The sequence below is a fragment of the Silurus meridionalis genome, chromosome 29, assembly GCF_014805685.1.
Source record: "Silurus meridionalis isolate SWU-2019-XX chromosome 29, ASM1480568v1, whole genome shotgun sequence".
Taxonomy (NCBI): Eukaryota; Metazoa; Chordata; class Actinopteri; order Siluriformes; family Siluridae; genus Silurus; species Silurus meridionalis.
Window position 1 is genome coordinate 5,858,926 of NC_060912.1, and position 25,596 is coordinate 5,884,521.

At 38.2% G+C, this 25,596-nt stretch overlaps 1 protein-coding gene across 2 annotated transcripts in view; it reads right to left on the minus strand.

The window, feature by feature from the left end:
* The window catches only part of ago3b (argonaute RISC catalytic component 3b), a 36,197-nt gene that overhangs the window by 7,933 nt on the left and 2,668 nt on the right, over positions 1-25,596 (minus strand). Inside the window, exons 2-11 of one of the 2 annotated variants that reach the window (XM_046844213.1) lie at positions 14,057-14,228; positions 12,937-13,057; positions 11,742-11,950; positions 11,402-11,538; positions 11,149-11,283; positions 8,743-8,830; positions 8,027-8,174; positions 2,243-2,362; positions 1,464-1,586; positions 25-158 (exon numbers count right to left, since the gene is read on the minus strand). In XM_046844213.1, the coding sequence (XP_046700169.1) occupies positions 25-158; positions 1,464-1,586; positions 2,243-2,362; positions 8,027-8,174; positions 8,743-8,830; positions 11,149-11,283; positions 11,402-11,538; positions 11,742-11,950; positions 12,937-13,057; positions 14,057-14,228 (1,387 nt within the window). Of the gene's footprint in view, positions 1-24; positions 159-1,442; positions 1,587-2,242; positions 2,363-8,026; positions 8,175-8,742; positions 8,831-11,148; positions 11,284-11,401; positions 11,539-11,741; positions 11,951-12,936; positions 13,058-14,056; positions 14,229-25,596 lie in introns of both variants that reach the window. The other variant, XM_046844212.1, reaches the window with a different exon arrangement.

Consider the following 25,596-nt stretch of genomic DNA (forward strand, 5'->3'; position numbering starts at 1 on the left):
AAAAAAGCCGACGAGAATCCCTACTTAAGCATTTCCTCTCGGCACTGTCGCTGGGTGGCGAAGCAAGCGATAGCCCAGATTTTAATTTCTACTCCGGTGTGGAACTGCTTCCCTCTCATGTCCCATACGCCATGACTTGGAGTGGCCACTGTGCGATTCTAAACACACAAACACACAGATCACTCGAATTTAGTTTAAGATCTGCAGCCTAATGTTGCTTTATATACTTATATAAAGTAAAATATAGTTCAATATAAAAACTTCATGAAGGCAAATATCCTGATAGATATAATGACAAAATGGGATGTACAACCCCAAATACTGAAAAAAGTTGGGACACTGTGTAAAAATGTAACTAAAATCAGAATGCAACGATAGGCAAATCTCAAAAACCCATATTGTATTCACAATAGAACATTAAATGTTTAAACTGAGTAAATGTATTATTTTAAGAAAAAAATAGGGCTCAATTTAAGGGCGGCAACACGGGTCAAAAACAACAAAGGACACCCAGAACTGTTAAGAAGCTAGAATCCTGTATCAGACACAAATGTCCAATATTCCTCTCCAAACTTCAACAACTGAACAGAAGACATGATGCTACACAGAGGTAAACAAGGCCTGAGTCAACAAGAACTGTTGCAGGCATCACATTTAAAATTACCTTTTTTTTTTTTTTCCATAAAATGGTACATATTCTCAGTTTAAACATTTAAAAAAAATTGTGAATAGTATATTGATTTATAGAAGAAGAAAAAGAATAGTAAAGCCTTTATTTGTCACATATACATTACAACACAGTGAAATTTGTTCGTCGCATATCCCAACTTGCTCGAAGGCTGGGGTCAGAGGGCAGGGTTGGCCATGATACGCCACCCCTGGAGCACAGAGGGTTAAGGGCCTTGCTCAAGGGCCCAAGAGTGCCAGCTTTGGCGATACCAGGGCTTGAACCCCCGACCTTCCAATCAGTAACCTAGAACCTTAACCACTGAGCTCCCACTCCCACTATGAGTTTTGCAAATCATTGCATTCTGTTTTTATTTACATTTTGTTCCAACTTTTTTGGACTTGGGGTTGTATGACACCTGAGGTAAATTGAGTACAAAAATTATAATTCAGTTTCAAGTTTTGGGAATGTAGTACGCCATCATCAAGTACAGACACGGTCATGTGGAATCTGGGAAAAAACTAAAATTGTCAATGGTATTTAGTAATGAACAATCCTCCAACAAAAAATTTAATTCAGAAATCAGAAACAGAAAACCGACGCATACGCAGGAAAGACAGTGATCATACAGACAGTTAATTGAATCGCGCTACAACTATCCAACGCAAAGCTAAAATCAAAAGGAGAATTCAATCCACTTGAAAATGCTACACTGAGAAACACACACAATGACACACACACATAAAAACTGCATGATTAAAAGGAGAGAAGATACCAGGAAGTGTTCAGAGCTCACCCTGCCGCCGTACTGCAGCATGGGGGCGGGCAATACGCGGCCGGTCACATCGGCCATCTCGTCTCTCACGCGGAACTGGAACTCCTGCACGAACGGGTCAGCCTCATAGTTTGCACTGCGCACCTGTAACCAGAATCGAGATAAAGAAAAAATAAGTGACAAAGAAAAAGAAAGATCAAGAGAAAGATAAGTAAAAAGAAAAGAGAAAAGAAACAAAAAGGAAAGATAATGAGAAAGACAAAGAAAAAGAAAGAAAAAGTTGTAAAGATAACGAAAGAAAAGAGAAAAGAAAAGAGTAAAGAGAAAAGAAAAGAGAAAAGAAAAAGAAAAGAAAAAGAAAAGAGAAAGAAAAAGAAAAGAAAAATAAAGAGAAAAGAAAGAAAGAAAGAAAAGAGAAGGATAAAAAGAAAAAGAAAGATAAGAAGAGGAAAAAGAAATATAATGAGAACAAAGAGAAAAGAAAAGAAAAAGAAAAAGTAAGAAAGACAAAGAGAAAAGAAAGAAAAAGAAAGAAAAAGAAAGAAAAGAGAAGGATAAAAAGAAAAAGAAAGATAAGAAGAGGAAAAAGAAATATAATGAGAACAAAGAGAAAGAAAAGAAAAGAGAAAGAAAAGAAAAAGTAAGAAAGACAAAGAGAAAGAAAAAGAGAGAGATAAGAAAGAAAATAAATCTAATGAGAAACAATAGAGAAAAAGTAAAGAGATGTGGTGGTCAGGGTAGGGGGTGTGGTGGTCAGGGGAGGGGGGTGTGGTAAGCACGGAGCTTGCTGTGACACTCACCAGTCTGCTGATCTCCTCCTGGCGATCCGGAGCTGATCGAGCTGTGGCTTTAATCATGGTGGACGTTTGGTTATCAGTCAGCTTCTTAATGCAGCGCTGCCCAACTACGATATTACACACCTGCATAACAACAGTCCATTAGAGGCTTTTACACCGCTAAGCAGCCGCGCATCTGGCAACCCAATACACAACAATGTGTCAGAATAACATTCAGGGTCTGCATTTATTACAGATGATCTTTTAGATCATTTCATCCAAATGCATGGAAAAGATTTCACATTTTTATGATTATTTCCTAAACATTAGTGTACAGAATCCCTCCAAATCCCCCAAAATCCCCCCAAACATGTAACATTATAAATATTTCTCTTTTCTCATGATCTTTTTCCTTCTTATTACCTTTCTCTTTTGATCTTTCTCTTTTGTTCTTTTTTTCTTCTTTTCTTTCCTTCCTTCCTTCTTTCTTTCTTTCTTTCTTCTTTCTTTCTTTCTTTCTTTCTTCTTTCTTCTTTCTTTCTTTCTTTCTTCTTTCTTTCTTTCTTTCTTTCTTTCTCTCTTTCTCTCATTATCTTTTCTTATTTCTCTTGTTTCTCATCTTTTCTCTCTTATCTTTCTCTTTTTCTTAAAGAGAAGTAGCTTTGAGCCCCGTCAGACTGGTCGTGGGGGGGGTGTAGGAACCATTTATACTGCTTCTCTTAATGTTAGTCAGATGTTAGGATTCAGCTTTAAATCATTTGAAGTGCTCGTTCTTAAAGTTGTACTTTCGGACATACATAGTAAACTCGCTCTGGTCACCGTGTACAGACCCCCAGGACCCTACGCTGATTTTCTTCAAGAGTTTGCTTGTTTTCTATCAGATCTCTTGATCAATTTTGATAAAGTGCTGCTTGTAGGAGATTTTAATATTCATGTAGATGATGTAAACGATGCTCTAGGATTATCATTTGTTGACTTATTAAACTCTTTTGGGGTTAAACAAAAGCGTCACCAGACCAACTCATCGCTTTAACCACACACTAGACTTAATAATATCCCACGGAGCAGACGTCACTGATATAGATATTTTACCTCAGAGTGATGACATCACAGACCATTACCTCATACTGTACACACTACCGGTAGAGCAGATTAGCCGTGTTGCACCACGTTATCGACCTGGTAGGACTATTGTTCCAACCACTAAGGACAGATTCGTAAATAACCTGCCTGATTTATCTCAATTTCTCACTAAACCCATAACTACTATTAATCTTGATGAGATAACTAAGAACATAGACCTTATCCTCACTAGCACATTAGACACCGTTGCCCCTATCCGGTTAAAAAAGGTTAGAGACCAAGCACCTGCATCTTGGTATAATAGTCATACACATGCCCTCAAGAGAACAGCACGTAATCTGGAGAAAATGGAGGAAAACTAAATTGGAGGTATTTAGAATCGCGTATAAAGACAGTATGCTCAGCTACAGACGGGCGCTAAAAGCTGCTAGAGCTGAACACCTGAGCAAACTTATAGAAAACAACAAAAACAATCCCAGGTTCCTTTTCAGTACAGTAGCTAAACTAACTACAAATCAGGGCTCTGAAAATTGTGTTCCATCACAGTTTAGTAGTGAGGACTTTATGATTTTCTTCACTGAAAAATAGATAACATTAGAAAACAATTGTGGCAGTTCAACCTCTTACAGCATCTCCTGAGACAGTGTTACCTTCAACTCCACAACTCCACTGTTTTACATGTATAGGACAGGAAGAGCTGTATAATGTTATTGCCAAAGCTAAATCGACAACATGTCAGTTAGATCCAATTCCTACTAAATTACTGAAGGAAGTGTTATATACAACTGGTGAGCCTCTTCTAAATATTATTAACTCCTCACTATCTTTAGGTCACGTCCCTAAATCCCTCAAGTTAGCAGTTATTAAGCCCCTCATTAAAAACCTAATCTGGATCCAAACACGTTATCAAATTACAGACCAATTTCAAATCTCCCATTTATGTCTAAGATTTTAGAAAAGATTGTCGCTGCACAGTTATGTTCCTACCTGCAAGAGAACAATATCTTTGAAGAATTTCAGTCAGGTTTTAGGCCCCATCATAGCACAGAAACTGCTCTAGTTAAAATAACTAATGACCTGTTTTTAGCTTCAGACCAAGGCTTCATCTCGCTGTTGGTTTTACTAGATCTTAGTGCTGCATTCGACACTATAGACCATGATCTCCTCCTAGATCGCTTACAAAATTACATCGGCATTCAGGGACAGGCATTAAGCTGGTTTAAATCCTACCTGTCCGATCGTTACCATTTTGTAGATTTGAATGGAGAGCTATCCAGGCTAATGCAAGTAAATTATGGCGTGCCGCAAGGTTCAGTTCTAGGACCCTGCTCTTCACAATATACATGCTTCCGTTAGGAAATATTATTAGAAGGCATGGAATTAGCTTCCATTGTTATGCTGATGATACTCAGCTATATATTTCATCTAAACCAGGCGATACAGCTCAATTAACCCGGATGACTGAGTGTGTTAAGGAACTAAGAGATTGGATGACCCATAACTTTCTACTTTTAAATTCTGATAAGACTGAGATTTTGCTCATCGGCCCAAAACTGGTATACAGATGCTCCAGCATCTCAACCTGCATTTAGACGGATGTTCTGTAACCACTAGTTCAACGGTAAAAGACCTGGGTGTTATTTTAGACAGCGACTTGTCTTTCAAAAATCACATCAATCAGGTTACAAAACAGCCTTCTTTCACCTTAGAAATATTTCTAAGCTAAGAAATATGTTGTCTATATCCGATGCAGAGAAGCTCGTCCATGCGTTTATGACCTCCAGAATAGACTACTGTAATGCGTTACTAGGTGGATGTCCTGCTTCATTAATAAACAAGCTTCAGTTAGTCCAGAATGCAGCAGCCAGAGTTCTTACAAGGTCAAAAAAATATGATCACATAACCCCGATCTTATCGTCCCTACATTGGCTTCCTGTTAAGTTTCGAATAGACTACAAACTATTACTTCTCACTTATAAAGCACTAAATGGTTTGGCTCCGTGTATCTATCCAGTCTTTTAACACGCTACAATCCGCCACGCTCCTGAGATCTCAAAACTCTGGGCTTCTAGTAGTTCCTAGAATAGCAAAGTCCACTAAAGGTGGTAGAGCATTTTCACATTTAGCTCCTAAACTCTGGAATAGTCTTCCTGACGGTGTTCGGGGCTCAGACACACTCACCCAATTTAAGTGTAGATTAAAACGTATCTTTTAGCAAAGCCTACACATAACACACATCACATCATAACCTTGTGCTCCAGAACATCTGATCACATGCACATTATCAACTTGTGCTGTTAATATCATGAACAGCAGCTACGCTAATTCCTCTCCACTGCTTCTCTTTCTCTCCCCATCCCGAGGCATCCTGAGGTTGCTCCAGCTCAGTCACCTCCCACCTCGTGATGATTACGGACCTTTAAAGAAGTAGATGCCGAACTCACAAACATCCTGAACCATCTAGAGGCGTACCAGTGCCATTTGGATCCCGCTACATGTGTGGAGTTTTGACATTGGACCTCCTGGAGTGTTTAAAGGCTCTGGCATGGAGAAGCTGATGCTGGATCTGTGGTGATCACAAATGCTGAGCTTATAAAACTCGGAGCTACTAACCATATAGACTGTTTAAGACTGCAGAAAGAACATTACTTATAATCTTATACTCCAGTAATCATGTTAGTTCTCACTCTCCAGTGTTCTGTATTGTTGAAAGATTTATGATCAAACTCTTGATGTCACCCAGATGAGGATGGGTTCCCCTTTTGAGTCTGGTTCCTCTCAAGGTTTCTTCCTCATAACATCTAAGGGAGTTTTTCCTTGCCACAGTCGCCACGGCTTGCTCATCAGGGACAAATGCACACCATTCACCATCACTGTTGATTTGTGTAAAGCTGCTTTGAGACAATGTCTGTTGTGAAAAGCGCTATACAAATAAACTTGACTTGACTTGACTTTGGTGTTAGGAGGTGGGTGCTATGGTATTCAAATGTTACTATGTTGGTTACTATGGTGTTGCTAGGTGACGGGTATGCTATCCCAGTTGGTTTTTAAAGTCTTGCAAGATGGTCGCAAGAAGTGTTTGCTATGACATTTCAATTGTGAGGATATTCCAAACAGTTGCTTCAGTGTTGCAAGATGGAAGTTATATTATCCAAGTTGGATCCAGGTGTGTGGATACTAGGTGGTTGCTATGATATTTCAAGTTGTTGCTACGGTGGCATTTATATTATAGGTTGTTGTTAGGTTATTGTGACGTGGTTGCTAAGATATTTTAAGTGGTTGCTACAAAGTTGCTAGGTGGCGGTTATGTCATTCCAGCTGGCTGCTAGGATGTTTTGAGGTGGTTGCTAAAGGTTGCTAGGATATTCTAAGCAGTTGCTTCAGTCTTGCTAGGTGGTTGCTATGATATTTCAAATGGTTACATAGGTGTTGCTAGGGCATTGTGAGGTGGTTGGTATGACATTTCAAATGGTTCCTAGAGGGTTGCTAGGAAATTCCAAGCAGTTGCTACAGTGTTTGCATTTCCCCATTTCTTTTCCCAAAACACAGGCACCTCAATCCCAGTACAGGATCTAAACCTGGATCGGACATTCCTGTCAGAATGTCAGTAAATGCTGCAACATTTAGAATAGAAAATAAAAAATATATATAAAGAAATATGGAAATTAAATAAATAAAACATTTTATGCTATATATATATATATATATATATATATATATATATATATATATATAGCCTTTGTTTGTCAAGAAATAAAACAAAATTTTCTTCGCATATCCCAGCATGTTCGGAAGCTGAGGTCAGAGCGTAGGGTCACCCATGATACAGCGCGTCTTGAGCACAGAGAGTTAAGGGCCTTGCTCAAGTACCCCAAGTGTGGGAGCTTGGCTATGCCTTCCGATCAATAACCCAGCACTTTACCCACTGAACTACTGCTCCCCCAATTTTTTATAAAAAAGAAAATTTACAAAAAATAAATATAATAGAGGTGAAACTAAAACCTTCAACACAACACACATTTATTCACAACGTCCTTTCTTTTACTCAGATACAAAAAAAATACTGATGCGCCAAGTTTTAAATCAAGCACCAAAATCTGCCATGGTGCACACATCCGGCAATTAAAACTGTCCGTGTGGAAACAAAGCAAAAGTTCTGTTTGGCGTCACGATAATTTAAGCCATTTAAAACACTCTGATTAATTTAATTTGAATTGTTCTATGTTGAGTATGGTTTCACTAATAATAAATATGCATTTGCATAATACCTGCATGTATGTCCATGGCCATGTTGATTCAAGTATTAAAAACTTGAAAGGTACATTTAGAACAGATAAAAATATGCGATTAAGTTGTGATTAATCACGAGTTAACTAGTGACAATCGTGAGATTAACTGCAACAAAATTTTTAATTGATTGACAGCCTTAATATATATATATATATATATATATATATATATATATATATATATATATATATATATTTTTTTTTTTTTTTTTAGTATTTTTTGCATAATGGGCAATTACATGCACTTCTGCCAAAAAATAAATACAAAATATTTAATATAACGTGTGAGATGATTTGTCCCATTCCTTCCTTCAACACTCCATCTACATCCACCTCATGAGGATAATCCATTTGGTACAGTAGTCCTCTACCACAATGCACTGTGATCCACCTCACCTATTAAACTATTCAACAGTGAAAGATGAGTGGCGCTCACCTCTAGGGGCAGATATGTGTGTTTCTGCTCCTGGCCCACCTGCAGGCAGGGCAAGTGGGGATATTTGAGCTGTAGGTTGTATTTCTCACGGAAGTACTGTGCTACTGTTCTCTCCACAGTCTGGCCATTCTCCAGTTGCAGCGGAAACCTGAGAAGAAGAGAAAAAGGGGGAAAAAAAAATAAGACTTATAATCTAGCATGGAAACAGAGAGTAACAACTTTATGGAATAATAATTAGCATGTTCTAAGATGAACAAAAGTCTGTTGAAAATTCCCATTCGTACTTTGAAGAACCTACAATATGACATATTTTCAGTTGTTTCACACTTTTTGTTATGTATATAATTCCACATGTGTTAATTCATAGTTTTGATGCCTTCAGTGTGACTCTACAATTGTCATAGTCATGAAAATAAAGAAAAATCTTTGAATGAGAAGGTGTGTCCAAACTTTTGGTCTGTACTGTATATATAATTATATATTTAAATATTTTTTTGGGAAATTGAAAGAATGAGAAAATTGAATAAAAACCCTGAATATACTGAATGTATTGAATGAAACGTGAGAATACTGAATGAATTCTAAATATATTGAACTTTTCTTAGAACCCTATTTGATTAAACAATTCTTTTTTTTTTTTTTTTAAATGCTGTTAAACAGGCAATCGTAGTCGGGTGCAATGAAAGCTGCGACTCCTCAGGGCTCCATGCACTCACGTTTGGTGGCTGGCAGGCCGACGGGTGACGTTGCACACCCTGTACTTTCTCCTCATGGTGCCGCAGTGAGTCACTTCCACCTTCAGACCTGAAAGAAAAGAGTAGAGATTCGGATTATTGATTGATATTGATATTACTGATTATTGGCATACTGAGATCCTGATATCCAAAAAGCATATTTTCTTGTATTTCATTAAATATAACATCTGTATATATTAATTATAGAGCTTGCAGGGTGTAGTGAGGCGTGGAAAAGCGATCTAATCGGACTATGCAATTTTAGTTCTACATTTGTTTTTTTAATATGCAATAAAAATAAAAATAAATCAATAAATATAAAAACGCCACAAGAGCAAAATAAGATTTCTCAAAACTAGGGCTGCTTGATATATTAAAACTATTAAAATATTGCACCTGGACATACAGCGATATGAATATAGCAATAATAAATTAATAAATCTAATAATACTTTTTTTTATGATTTTAAAATTGTAATAGAAATCTTAGTTTTATCATGACACAGAGAGCACAGAATATTATCTGGTGTGTGCATGGTGGTAAATCTGTACTAAAAATCCGTTACTGAAGCTGAAACCACAGGAAGGAAATAAATATACATGTGTGGAACGGGTAAAACTCGCTCAAGATATCCACTGCGATCGCAATCCAAACCCTACACGCTGCTTCTTTTCTCAACTGTCACTTCTGCTCGCACACATACTTGTTCTTTTTGCCGGTAGTGGGAGAGCCCAACTGCAACCTGAAACCTCAAGCCATTGGCAAATCTTTTTTTTTTTTTTTTTTTGGCTCAACACTGTCAATTGACACCGTTGCAAATGAGAACGCTTTCAAATAATAAGTGCTTTATTTCGATCAAAATGGAAACAAGGGGACAACTGATAAACAGCATCAATTCTTCTAGGTACATTTGCACACAAATTTTAAGGGGAACTCAGCAGGTAGTTTGTTTCAAACACTTTGGAGAACTGGCCATAGATGATCTGTAGATGTGGGCTGCTTCAAATCCTTTTGTCTCTTCATGTAATCCCAGACAGACTCCATGATGTTGAGATGAGATGAGGGCTCTCTAGATCAGTGGTCCCCAACCTTTTTACGCTACGGACCGGTTTAATGTCAGACAATATTTTTACGAACCGGCCTTTAAGGTGTGGCGGATAAATACAACAAAATAAAACGATACGACCGGCATAAAAAACGATATTTTCTAAATATAATAATACATGTGAATCCACTGGGTTGTTTTTTTGTTCATTTTGCTCGCTTGGGGTTTTAATTTAGCGTTAACGTATTATGTGTTAGCGGCCGGAGCAGCCCCTTTAAGGAGGTAGTGAATGTTGGTAAGACATGTGACAGAGGCAAACATCATGACATGCATCAAGAGTGAGTCATAGACAGATGTGGTAGAAAGAATCCAATCATTTTCCAAAATAAAACATCGTTCAGAATCAGATAATAAATAAAACGGAAATAATGTAAGTTATGTATTCTTTCTGTGCGGCCCGGTAACAATTGACTGACCCGAGGGTTGGGGACCACTGATGTAGAGGCCAAAACTCATACTTTCCAGGACTTCTTGTTCTTTCTCCATGTTAAAGATGGTTCTTAATGATATTGGTTGTACGTTTGGGGTCGACGTCCTGCTGCAGGATACGTTTGGGGCCAATCAGACACCTTTCTGATGGTAGTGAATGATGAATAAGCATCTGCATGCATATCTCAGGACTGAGGACACTGGTCCTGGTCAAATTTGCAGAAATGCAGCCCCCCAACTGAACCACCACCGTACTGTTATGCCTGATATACAATATATAGTATATATATATATATATATATATATATATATATATATATATATATATATATATATATATATATATATATAGTATAAGTATGCAATGTCTTATGACTGGCTGAACAAATGTTAAAAGAAGAAAATATACTCAGAATGCCAGTTACATATAATACAGAATAAGTTCCCAACAATTACAGTTCTACCCTTTAAGAAGGAGTGAACATGTGTGGGGACGAATGTCACTTCACCAGAGATTTGGAAGAGGCAAAAGAAGAGCAAACTGCTGAAAAACAAGGCAGTGATTCACAATTTGTCAGCCATCACACTGATTTAAAAAAGAAAGAAAGAAAAAAGCATTATGAACGGTGGTGCAAATCGCACACCTGAATGAATGAGAACCATCAGAATGAACCTGATGAGAAAAGCTCTCTAGCCAGTCTAGTGATCGTATGTTTTTTTCTTTATTTCGAACATTCAAATTCAAATTTTCCTATTCAAAACGGCAGTCTAGTTGGAACGGTGTGTAAAATCACACTAATCTAAACCCGGGTTAGGCCGTAGCAGCCGATCCCAAGACGCGCACGCATACGCACCTTTGATTTCTTTGGTGAATTTGACTCTGTGCGAGTCGGTCAGTGGGCGTGGCTGCTCGTCAATGTTATGGATGTCCAGAACCTCGCACATGAACTGGATCACGGGCTGGGCTTTGTAGAACGCCGTAGCCGATACTATTATCAGGGTGAACGTAACAAAAACAAAAACAAAGTGAGTTCCGATCTTACGTGACAAAACTATGTGCAATATATTTCAGTTGAACTATGCGAGCCAAGGAAGTTCTGCACCAACCGTCTATGTTTAACATCATCTTCCACATCGCAGGCCTCACGGACTGGTGGAAACCGAACCACACCTCCCTGCCTCCACCCAGAGGATGATCATAACCTTCAGGAGAGGAGAAGAACGACCGGCCTACTGGTGTGTACCTAAACGAAACAGACACCCACAGAAGTTTAAACACACTTTTGATGGAATCGTGTATTCAAATCCAATCCAGGACAAATCCCGTGTACTTCAAAACAAATCTGAGAATGGTTCTGTACAATGCTTTCCGTGACAGACCAAAGCAAACGATCAGAATAACTAGGTAGACATACAGACGTTCGGTTTGTAAAAGCACAGGGTTTACCTCATGGAGGGCAGGTGGCGGAGCACCACATCTACAGCGTGTACAGGGTTGGTGCTGATTGGCTTGTCCAGCTCCAGAGGCTCATGTGTACTTCGACCAGTCAGTACCTCGTGCAACATGTGCCAGCTGACCAGCGATACAAACTTTATAGAGACTTTAAAGGGTCGATCTTTGCCTCCTTCGCCAGGTAAGGTCACATCTAGGTCCACCTGCACAAAGCAGAGAAATGAAAGTGATGAGACAGCATTTTGAATTCTAATAACGAAGGCAATAAATGTATTTAGTAAGCTCCAAAACTAAAATAAAATATACACATATACATAATCTCATCATGGTTATGTTTTTGTCTGCTTGACAGGACCACACAAATGTGTGTATCTTGTATTAGAGAAGTTACAATTTGGTGCTTTGAGTACAGTTCTCTCATACTGACCACCGGATGTTCAACATGGCACCTCATGGTAAAGACTCTCTGAGGATTTCAGAACTGTTGCAAATGCAGATAAATAAAGTACTTTCTTGTCTCAAGACTTTTTTGATACCAACTCGCATGAGTGTGATGGTCGAGTACTGCATACTTCAGCTTTGGAGTAAAGTACAGAAGATAGTAGAAGGACCAATGTAGCACGAGTTTGCCAAGATGATGGAGAAGAAATGGTTGCCACATTGACTCATTTTTGTCTCAATGTAATGTCTGAGGAAAAGGTCAGTACATTTCATGGGATGGTTTTACATTATTACAGTCGAATGCGTCTGCGGTTGGTCAGGCTGAAATCCGATAGCCGTAACGCTAAGATGATATGCAAATCGGGTCGTCGCGCTCGGACGCTCTTTCCTTTTAGTTGTTGCGTGGTTCGAATGGTTATGGCACCAAATCTTTCACGTGTCATTTCCTTTAAATGCGTTAGGATTCACAAAGCAAAGCATGTGCGTCTTTTATAATTTTTTCTTTTCGATTGTCAAACATGGCTCAAATAGATGAATGCAATTATCAATTACCATTTCTCAGATTTAAAATCTGCTGTAAATGCGTCCTGGGTGTGTTTAGACTTTTAGGTTGATCAATACGATCGATTGATAGAATCCTGAAATGCATTGAAATACCACATGCGAAAGGGATGTTGGACTTTTGTACCCTAGTGCATTCATTTATTCAGGTTTTGTGCATGTGTGTATGTGTACGTGTGTGTCTTACTCCTGCTGCAGCAACTGGTAGCGAGTGTGCTGTGTACAAGCTCCTCTTGCCGTCATAGACCGGCCTTCTGTCTCCAAAGATGGTCACTTTAAAATGCTGCACCATGGAGTCCACAACCTCCCTAGAAGTTACCAAAGGGAACAAAATACACATGTTTATTGTCATAGCTTGGAATACAGTCTCTTTCTGCTGGGAAACATACACTACATTTACAAAAGTATTTGGAAACGTGACTTTTTCAGCCATCTGTGCTTCTTCCCGATCTGTTACCACAAAGTCGTATAGAAACGTCTTTAGATGCCTCACATTTCCCATTCACTTAAACTAGGAGACCCAAACCTGTTTTAGCATGGAGCGACACTTAGGATGAATCCCACTGCTGCTCCTTACCTACATCATTACCTGACTTTGATAATGCCCTTGTGGCTGAACGAGCCAAAAGATCTCCACAAGCACACTCCAAAATCTAGTGGAACATCTTCTCAGAAGACTGTTGGTTACTATAATAGTAAACAGGGCCTGAATGTGGACTGTTCAAAAAGCACCAAAAGAATCTTGCAATCTGGTGTCCACAAATTGTAGTCCATGTACAGCACCCCTGCAGTTATCTTTCCAAAAGGGCCACATAAGAAATTGGAATGGTTTTATAGGGCAGGAATACATATAATATATTTAATATACACGTATTGCTTATAATATACTTAAGTAAGTTCCAATATATATGAAATCCCACTATAAGAAACAGTAAATTAAAATGTGGAAGATATATATATATATATATATATATATATATATATATATATATATATATATATATATATATATTTATATAAGCACACAGCTGTGCCTTTGATATCAGCAAACAAATATTTCTAAAACTCGTTGAAAACCTGTCAATTTTCCTTTTTTTTAATGTTAGTTGGCATATTTGAGGGCTAAAAGCTCATATTTCTTGCATAAGCGCACTGGTGACGTTAATAAGGAAAAACAATAGTGGACGTTAAAATAAAAGCCATGTTTGGGCACCGAGTTTGGGCACCGATCTCAAATGAAGATAAGAGAAATGAGAGTACACACACACACACAATCATTTCTTTCCCAAAAAAAAAACAAAAAAAACCTGTTGACACGGCGTGGACATCTCTCCGGCTTGATGTCCACCTCGTACAGGTAGACATCCATCTTTGGGATGTCCACTTGGAAGCAGTTGGCCAGCAGCTTGATGGGCTTCCCCATGGTGCCATAGCCAGGCCTGCGTGGCATGGAGAACAGGGGCGCAGCCCCAACGGCTCCTGCGTACACACAAAAAAAATCATTAGACCATCAGTAGAACATCATTAGACCAAACGTGAATTATCCCTAAAGTGTTAGTGAGAACCAGTAAAAACTCATACAAATACAAAGTTTTGCTATAAAGCTGTTTTCATGACAATGTCTATTATTAAAATTGCTTTTAAAAAAACAGTGAATTCCTTCAAACCCTTACAATGTGTAAAAATGTTTTTTTCTGCTATCAGGAAATAGCTGAGAGACCTGAATGCGACATGACTGCAGGTTTTGCATTCCTGAAATACCGTATATATAAATACCGGAATACGAACGCAGACTCGTTAATGTGACTGTACAAGGGTGCAAGAGACACGTTGTTATAAGGACAACGAAAACAGAGGTCTTGGTGTAAGGACGCTTCATTACTTCTTAAACAGACTGGGTTTTAATCGGCTCATTATTTCAAGCCATTTGATTTTGGAAATGTAAAAATACCAGGTTTTTTTACATAATTATAAACGTCTCTCCTGAGGTCTTATCAAAAACATGTTTGGGGGTTAGCGACTCTGTATGTGTGACTTTTCCAGCCATATGTGGTTCTTCTCTCTGAACACACAATTGTACAGGATGTCTATGGATGCAGCAGCATTACATTTTCCATTCACTTGCACTACGAGACCCAAATCAGCTCCATGAACATATGCTTTACTTGGATTGGAGCGGAAGATCTTGAGTAGCCTCCTATAGAGCTCTCGACTCTGAACAATGAATGTACCATGGTTCTTTAGGTACCATTCATTAACCTGACTTTACTCAAATCCTTGTATAGCGTGCTGAAATAATTGTTTTGCACAATAAATATACATATAAAGTGGATATGAATAAAAAGACATTTTTAAATGTAAAAGATTAAAGGTAAAACAGTAGTTGGATGATGAACATAACAGAGCTGTAATAATGGAAATAGAAATCAAATGTACACAATATACATATATATCGCAGCATTTACACCCATGAAAGCATGTCAAATGTTGAAATTAAAACGGTCCTAATAAAGTGCAGCTGTGCAGGAAGGGCAATGTGGAATGCATCGTTTCATGGAAAAAGCAGAATTCAAATCATATAATACATATTTTTATATGCATATAATACAAGTCAAAACTTTTCCATTTGGTCTTCAGGTGAAAAGGAAAATCAGAGTTCTGAAACCTTTGTGGATCGGTTTTTGGTTTAGGCAAAAACATTTACACACGATTTTACTAAACGTTTGATAAATGAAGCCCGGTCTGTTGTGCTGTGTAGAGAGTAAGCAAGAGAGATGTACAAGAGCTTTGGACTCGTTGGGAGTGACGACGTTGGACAGAATTAGAAACGAGTTTATTAAAGAGACAGCACATGTAGGACGTTTTGGAGACAAGTGAGGGAGGTGAGATTGAGATGGTTTGGACATGTGCAGAGGAGGGACATGGGGTATAACCGTAGGAGAATGCTGAGGATGGAGCCACCAGGAAGGAGGAAAAGAGGACCAAGGAGGAGGTTTATGGATGTGGTGAAGGAAGACATGCAGGTAGATGGTTTGAAAGAGGCAGATGTAGAGGACAGAGGGGTATGGAGACGGATGATCCACTGTGGCGACCCCTAATGGGAGCTGACGAAAGCAGAAGAAGAACTTGAGACTTGCAATACTTTTTAGGGCCACTGTAAAAAACAAACAAAAAAAACAAACAAACAAACAAAAAAAACACAGTATTGCAATCACATCAAGCAAAAGCAAAGCTACAGAGTTTGAAATCAAGTTTAAATTTTAGAAAATGAGTTAGCATTTTGATTAGCAGGGTCAACCGCTGGTTTTATTCTCATTGCCTGAAGTAAAAGTCATGCTTTCGGGTTCGTAGTGGAAGATCTTAAGCAGCCGGCTATAGAGCTCTGAACACCTTTGGAATGAACTGGAACGCAGACCGCACCCCAGATCTCGTCACCTTACATCGGAAACCGACTTTTAAAAAGGTTTTGTGTGCAAAATCAAACAGTTATACGTGGGGTTCAACAAAGAAAGAAATCCACATATAATACGACGGTGTATTACTGCCAATATAGGATTTTATAAAAAAGAACTGGAAGGGGAGGAGCAGAGAATTTCAGAGTTTAAAACTTTGAATTTGAGGTTGTAAGTCGAAATTTTCAAGTTTAAAATTCAGAATATTGGAAAACAACAAAAATTTACATAACGAAAATGAAAATCTTTAAGTTTTAAACTAGAAAATGTTGATTATGAGGATCTGGTGATTCAGGGCTAAAATAACAAGTATTTCCTTGTTGCTAAATCCGAGGGAAAATGCAAGGCTTAATGCAAAACACGTGACGTCTGCCCAACAATGCAACGTGTATATGCGGTTTTCTTCCTTGATTGAAATCAAAACTCCACAGATTTTGGAGTTTTAAATACAAAATTTTAAATATTTTTTTCCTTAAAAATTACCAGGTTTAATATAAATTTTTTTCATTATATTAGTTTTAAACTTGAACATTTCGACTTACAACTTAAAAGTTTTAAACTCAAAAAATCCCCTGCCCCTCCCCTTCCAGTTCTTTTTTAAAAGCTGATTTTGGCCATAATTTAAGTTTTACACACAAAATTAATTTTCTTTCTCGAAAAGTAATGCAAACTTCTACATTTAATATTACGAGTCTACATGGTTCCTGTTAGAACCCGAGTTGTTAGAAACGATTGTTAGAAAGAGGGCAGGGGACATGTTTACATGGAGGGGTAAAAAGTGTTGCACTTTCCATGATGATATTGCATTTTATTTGTTTGTTAAAGCAGAGGCACATAATCAATATTTTGTTGTGAAATGGTGCAAATAAAGGCGTGGTTTATAAGAATTTTTTTATTTTTATTTTTTCTTCTGTCCACACAAGAAAAATTGTCGTTCGTGAAAATCCGGTGAATTTAAACGTTGTATCCTGCTTCTTCTCCTGAGTGTATTATAAATGCATGCGCTTTTTAGATATAGAATATACGATCGAGATTAGATGGAGTTTTGTGGGCGTCGGTACATACAAATGAGCAGAGTCATGACCTGGCTTTAAATTTTAACTTTTGTTTTGTTCAGTTTGGTTTACTGAAATATCGAAGCGCATCTTAACTAAAATATTGAGAAATGAGGCTCAATATGTTGATTGCAGTATATGTAAAAAATAAAATAAAAGAAAAGAAAAAAACAACCCAAAATCATGACTATTCGAAGAAAATAATCGCCCGAATAATCGGCGATCAAAACAATCGAACAGATAATCGACGATCAAAATAATCGTTGCAGCCCTAATTTCCACTATTTAAGATGTATTTCATTATTTTCTGTGATATTTTTCCAGATTAATCAAAGAGGCTCGTGGGAACCCAGATAAAGTGATCAGCTTAGTCTTTTCTCACCTTAAACAGGAAAAGTTTTATAGATCGTCTGTGAAGTCGCTCAAAAACAGGAACACAAACGTGACATGTTTGCGGTTACATTTTCCGATTGTATTATTCAAAATCATACTGTGTAGGCGATTACTTCCTTTAGTATATTTTTGGGTGAGGGGATGACAATGGAATACTGATAGTATGATCACAAAATCTTACATATTTATACTGAGAACAACCAAACAAATCCGAATCAGAGGCAGGTAAAGTCTGTAGTGATGATATGCTGGATGATATGAGCATATATATATATACAGTGGAACCCGGTTATCTTGCCCTCGGTTATCTCGACAACCCTATTAAGTCGACGTTTTTGAAGTGGAACCGCCAAATTCTCGCTTTTCCTAAGCATTTTTTATCGGTTATGTCAAACCCTAATATCTCGAGCACAAGGGGGAAAAAATTTGCCATTTAACGTCGGTTATCTCGGTGCAGCCGCAGAAGAACTCGCGGAAGTGGCGGAAAAATCAAGTCTTACAGCTGCTACAGGTGTTGTATTGTATACTGGTGAATCTCTGCTGTTAGTTAGTGCACATATGCCTTTTGTTGTTAAATGTTATGCGATGAACGGGAGGAGAAAGCCGTGCTTGGCGGCTCAGAACATGGGATGAGCAAAAGCATAGAATGAACACCGGCAGGATCGGGGGGAATCCGCGGAAGAAAAGAAAAGCGCAGCCGTTGAGAGAGTGCCGGTGGGAAGGCACGTACCGGGATACGCAGGCGCGATAACAACGACCGCCGTGAACCAACATATACCAACAATAACGGACAGTGAGAGTGTGGAAGTTTAAATAGGAGCTGGTGATGATGATAAACAAGCACCATATGTGCGCGATTGAAGCCGAGAGCTTCAGAGAAAGCGGCCGAGAAAGCACCTGACACGCCGAAGGGGGCCGAAGGGGGCGTGGCAGGTGGATTCCTGACAGATAAACATGTACTGTATGTATTTTTATAGCATGCCTTCATCAAACAAATCGTGGCAATGCTGTTGTGTAAAAAACCCTCCAAAAACATGTGCATGCACATTCTCATTTATTAACGCACATCATGTACATAAAGAAATTTCAAGCACGTTAATATATTGCCGCCATTTTGATTTTCGTTTATCTTGATCATCGGTTATCTCGATGCTTTTTGGCGACCCCCTAGGACATCGACATAACCGGGTTCCACTGTATTTATATTGTAAGAAGAACAACCTTCGAATATATTTGAATATTAGTCAAAACGACCAGGAAAGGCAACAGTAATCGAACATTAAATAACAAACAAGATAAGGCAGCGCCGGCGTTCGCTCCGGAATTCCGGATTTGCATATCGAGAAGATTTTCGACTATTCTGCCGATCACTCAAAACGATTAATCGGGTTATCGGCTAAGAAGTACTTTTTCTTTATTCAAGAGAAAATAAGACACAGCTCTTAAATTTTTATTTATATTTTACTGCTAAATTACATACAAGAAATTCTGTAAAAACTAAATCCATTAGTGCATTTAATTGCCATATTACATGAACATGCAAATACATAAACTCGCAATTCCGACTTTATTTCTCGTAAACATCCGACATTTCTGCACCGTGTTTTGTTTATTTTTAGTTTGAAATGATCCAATACTTTGGAAAACTTCTGTCTCTTTCTTTAGCCTGAATCCTATGGAAGCCTGTTTCCACCACCTTAAAAAAAGTTTTTTCTCGCAATTCAGAGTTTTTCTCGTAAACATCCGCCATTTCTGGTGCATCCACCGGTACCCGTGTTGTGGGCCTGAAGTTTGAAGCTGTTTGTGTAGGAATGAGGCTCCTCTGCTTCATCTGTCTTGTACCGTCTCCTCCAGAGATGATTGTTAGACAGAGTTCTCTCAGTAATCGGAGGCTCAGTTGGATACCGTGCGATTTATTGATTGTAGCCCATTTTATTTTTAAAGTGTAAAGCTTTCTGCCACTACAGAGGGGTGACGCTGCCCGATTGGCAAAAAAAAAAACCTAAGAAATAATGTCAGAATTGAGAGGAAAAAAAGGTCAGAATTAGGCCAACTTTTTATTTAATGTTACAAAAATTGGTTTCCTTATGAATCTTCTCCTCCCCCTCACTGTTTTCTACTCGTTCCTCCATTTTTTCATTCTTTTCAGTAATAATGGTCTGCGGGGGAACACGGTGCTCTGTGTGTCGTTAAATGGACAAAACAAAGCGAGTAATTTGCCTTAATGATTTTTTTTGTATTCGAATTACTCTAGGAATCGTTTCCGCACTAAAAACGAGTACTTTATGAAGACAAAAATGCGTTTCCTCAAATCTCCGTGGGATTTCGGCTGCCTCCTGTTCACTTGGCATCCGTATCAGATCTCGCATCGGCCCATTCACCACTTCCTTTGCAGAAGATAGACACAAGCTTTTTTTTTACTGCGCTCTTGTGAACACCGAATTGATTTGCCACAATGCGGTATTCCAATCCCAATCTCCTCATCTTGTCAGGTCAAGAGTCTGGGTGTCATCCTTGATAATACATTGTCTTTTAAAAAGCATGTGGACAATAGCACTCGGTCTGCGTACTTCCATCTTGTACATGCTCTAGTTACCTCACGCATTGAATATATTGTAATTCTCTTCTGTTTGGTTACCTTACAAACTCCTTTATAAACTTCAATTGGTCCAGAACTCAGCAGCCCGTTCCATTACTAGAATCTCCTCCATCGAGCGGATCTCCCTCGTTCTTTATAAATCCACATACAGTGATCACTTTTAAATCAGGCATCGAAACTCATCTGTTTAGATTCGCTCTTCTGACTAATTTTACCAGTTAAATAGCTGTAGATTTTATGATGTCACTCTACTATACGGTGTCCTTAAGTGTTTCTATTATTATTAAATTGATCGTTTAGCGTTTTAAAGATTAAAGTTAAAGTTTCCTATTGGTTTGAAAAGTCGTGTTGCATTTTGTTACCGTGAATGGGTTTTGGCAGACGCCGTTATCCAGATGAATTAGAATTATCTTGTTATATAAGTGAGCAGCTGCTGGTTAAGGGCCTTGTTTAAGGGCCCAGCAGAGGTGTACGGATCACGACTCAAGGTTCGCACACATTAACCGCGTATTAATTGCTCTTTTATTTATTTATCCTGATTAATCCCAATTGAAAGACGTTTTTTTTTATATTGCTTTTTAAGTCATTTTGTAACTACACAAAGCGGACATGTGTTCATGTAAACGCCACGTGTTAATCGATCAACAACAACGGCTAGCGGAGGAGCAGAAGAACTTAAAATGCCTTCCGCGGATTTTTAAACGCAAGAATAGGAGTATTTCCTTTGCTGTAACTTTTCTTGTCATGAATGGAAAGCAAATTTGATTTGTCTCCTCCCCCTTTTTTGCTGAGCCAAAGAATGATGTGACCCGTGACTCGCAAACCGTAATAAAATTCGAACCAGCAGCTTGGTGGTGCTGGGATCTGAACTCAAGACCTTCTAAATCAAAGCCCTAGGTCTTAACTGATGATATACCGTTTGCACAACGTTTGGAAACAGACAGCGAAGTGAGATGGCTACACGTTATACAAAAAAAATACAAATACACAAATTTAGGGACACCTGCATTTTTTCAGCCACATGTGCTTCTTTCACAAACTGCTACCACAATGATGGAGGCACATAATTGTACAGGATGTCTGGATGCTGTGGCATGAGAGTTTCTCTTTACCTGAACTAGGAGACACAAACCTGTTCCAGCACGACAATGCCCTTGTGTACAAAGCCAGCTCTATGAAGATGGGCTGGAGTGGAAGATCTTCAGTGGCCTGCTATAGAGCTCTGACCAGAACCCTATTGAACACCTTTGAATGTTTTCCTGCTGACCTCGCTTACATCAGTACCTCCCTTTAGAATCAGATGTTCAGAAAGAATGGGAGGTTCAGAAAGCACAAACATATATATAACGGTCAGGTGTGCACACTTTTTTCCCATGGAATTGTCGGAATCCTGAGTAAGATTGAATTCCGCGCGTGCCGCGAGCGTCGAGGCCCAGCGCGAGTGATGAACAGGGGATGTGCAGAAAACGTGTTGATGGTGGAAAGCAAGTGAACAAAACTCCAGTTCCCAGGGAGACGTTGCCATACCATCCAAACCCATGTGGCCCAGCCCTTCCTCCCACTCTCTCTCCATGGCAACTTCGTCGATACAAACAAGCCATAACAAAACAGGTTGTTCCATATATGGTCACGAGTACAAGTGCATGAACAAGACACAAGCTCGTTCCCGTCGTTCGTTCGCCTACACATCCTTCACACTCGGTGCCCTCCACGTAAACCCTGTACAACAGTTCTACACTTTGGGGTTTTCCTCATAACTACAAAGACTATGCATAAACAAACGGAACAAACTCAGCCTGAACAGCAGGTGCGTTCACATGGAGCAAAGTAATCAGGTTTAGACGTCCAATTCGAGGGAAAATGCGCAAACCGAATGAAATTGTAATGTTTGAGAAGGGTGGGATAAACCTTTCTATAAACCGAACAAAAAGCTCAATTCTGCCTGCGTGTGTAAACGCGTTAAACCGTAGCTATCGATTATTTTAGTAATCGAGAATCCTAACGATTATTCCAACAATTAATCATGAGAAGTACTTTTTCTTTATTAAAACGCGATACTAAATATACAGGAGAAAATAAGACACGTCTCTTAAAATGAAGTAAAATTTCCTTTTCAGAAACATTTTTATTTCTGAAATTGTACATTTCTGTGAAAACTAAACCCGTTCAGTGCCTTTAACTGCTGTATTACATCAAAACGCCAATACAAATACAGTGGAACCTGGTTATGTCGCCGGCGTAGGGCTGTGCCAAAAAGCGTCGAGATAACCGATGATCGAGATAAATGAAAACCAATATGGCGGCAATATATTAACGTGCTTGAAATTTCTTTATGTACATGATGTGCGTTATTAAATGAGAATGTGCATGCACGTGTTTCTGGAGGGTTTTTTTACACAACAGCGTTGACGCGATTTGTTTGATGAAGGCATGCTATAAAAATGTACATACATGTTTGTTTACACCAAAAGGCATATGTGCACCAACTAACAGCAGAGATTTACCAGTATACAATACAAACCACCGTCGATTCTCAAAACAAACCTTTATTATATTCTCCAACATTGTAAACACAAAGATCGCTCACAAAATCACACAAAACGTGCGGGGTGTAGTTCGTTTTTACAAAAAGCTAACCAGTGTCAACACTAAACTCTCGAGTCATTTTACTCTGACACACAGCTCTGAAAAGTATCCTACACCTGTAGCATCTGTAAGGCTAGATTTTTCCGCCACTTCCGCAAGTTTTTCTGCGGCTGCACAGTGCCGATCGAGATAACCGACGTTCCGAAAAGTCGGAATTACGAGAAAAAAAAAAAAAAAGTCTGGATTGGGCAAACTTTACCATAAACCTGCTTCCATATAAATCTTCTCATTACCCCTCTCTTTTTTTTTTATTCATATTTTGATGTACGTGTTCCCTGTCCAAAGCGCTCCAGAGTTTAGTGGTTGATGCGTCAGTAATAATGGTCCGTGGGAAAACACAGTGCTCTGTTCTGGTGTAGTTAAATGGACTAAACGGAGCAAAAAAATTGCCTCATTTTTTTTGTATTCAAATTACTCGAGGAATTGTGCATTAAAAAAAGATTACTTTATAAGACCGGTTACTTGAGAAACCAAAAATCTCAAATCTCTGTGCGATTTCAGTATCAGATCTCATATCGGCCCATCGCTTCCTTTGCAGAAGACACAATCTTTTTTTTTTACTGTGCGCTTGTAAACACTGAATTGATTTGCACGATGCGGTATTCCGCACATCTTCATATATTTCATATACACTTGCTGCTTATAATAGATTTGATCAAGTTCCAATATATATGAAATCCCACTATAGTATACTACAGTAAGTGAATCAGTACAGGGAGAAAATGTGGACGATAGAATTTTATATTATATATATAAATATGAATGAGCACAAAAACAGTTTCGAAAATGTCAACTTTGGCAACGTTTTAAAAAAAAATAGCATCGTAACTTAACGTGAAATAGCAGCGTCAACTCGCATTAATACAAAATAGCGAACCAAATGTCACACAGTCAAACAGTCAAAGAATTATTGCAATATTTAAGGAACATTTATTTAAATTTTTTTGAATTTTTTTAGTTTATATATATATATATATATATATATATATATATATATAGCATTTTAAAAATAGCATCATAACTTTAGTAACTAGTCCAAGACTAACATCACATTCATTTATGCAAATAAATAAATAAATAAATAAATAAATAAATAAATTACTGCACCCAGTGTTTTTTGTTTGGTTCAGTGAGAGAAATCTGGCCTGCTTTGGGCAAGTGCACTAAAGTCTGAGGGAAAATATCAGAGGCGGATAAGTGAAGAACAGCACACAGACGATCATCACTAAGAGAAGATCTGGATCGCTCTTCATTCTGCTCGATTTTTCTTTGTTTAATGTTAGTTGACATATTTGAGGGATAAGAGCTCATTTCTTGAGGCTGTCCAACACATTCACCGACGTGCAGAAGCGCCGGTGACGTTAATAAATAAAATCGATTGTGGCCTTCAAAATAAAAGCCATGTGGTAATTGTAGTTTGCACTGATCGCAAATAAGTAGGCGTCGCTGCAACACCTTTACTACGAACTCGTGCTGTGACCTTTCTCACAAACGAAAGCGCTGGAACATGTAAACGCCATATCGGATTAGATACAGTCTCACGTAAACCGTCCACCGAATCGTTCGATCGGAATGGTTTTAGTAAAAGAAATAAAAATTGTATGCTAACGTGCGGTATATTCGATTTCACACAAATAGCTACTGATCCGAATTTTATACCCCAGTGTTCTGGAGTTCTCGATTCTGATTGGTGTTCTTTCATATTCCATAACCGCACCTACAGATCAGAGGTCTGTATGAATGCGCCCGATCGATGCGCATTATGGTTTCTGTAGCAACCGATCGTGGAGTGTGATTGGTATTAACCAATCCAATCGTTGTCTTATTTCATTTCGATGCATGAAATCCGATCCAATCATGGAAGGAGTCTCCAGTGTGAGTGCTTTGTTCAACAAGTGAGCATACACACATACGTACAACTGGTGTGAAATATCCTACGCTCAGCAAAATCTGTCATTCAAACAAGAAGATTGTCATTATATATCTGTAGCTATATATATATAATTAATATATATATATATATATATATATATATATATATATATATATATATATATATATATATTATATATATATATAAATATGAATGAGCACAAAAACAGTTTCGAAAATGTCAACTTTGGCAACGTTTTAAAAAAAAATAGCATCGTAACTTAACGTGAAATAGCAGCGTCAACTCGCATTAATACAAAATAGCGAACCAAATGTCACACAGTCAAACAGTCAAAGAATTATTGCAATATTTAAGGAACATTTATTTAAATTTTTTTGAATTTTTTTAGTTTATATATATATAGCATTTTAAAAATAGCATCATAACTTTAGTAACTAGTCCAAGACTAACATCACATTCATTTATGCAAGTAAATAAATAAATAAATAAATAAATTACTGCACCCAGTGTTTTTTGTTTGGTTCAGTGAGAGAAATCTGGCCTGCTTTGGGCAAGTGCACTAAAGTCTGAGGGAAAATATCAGAGGCGGATAAGTGAAGAACAGCACACAGACGATCATCACTAAGCGAAGATCTGGATCGCTCTTCATTCTGCTCGATTTTTCTTTGTTTAATGTTAGTTGACATATTTGAGGGATAAGAGCTCATTTCTTGGAGGCTGTCCAACACATTCACCGACGTGCAGAAGCGCGCCGGTGACGTTAATAAATAAAATCGATTGTGGCCTTCAAAATAAAAGCCATGTAGTA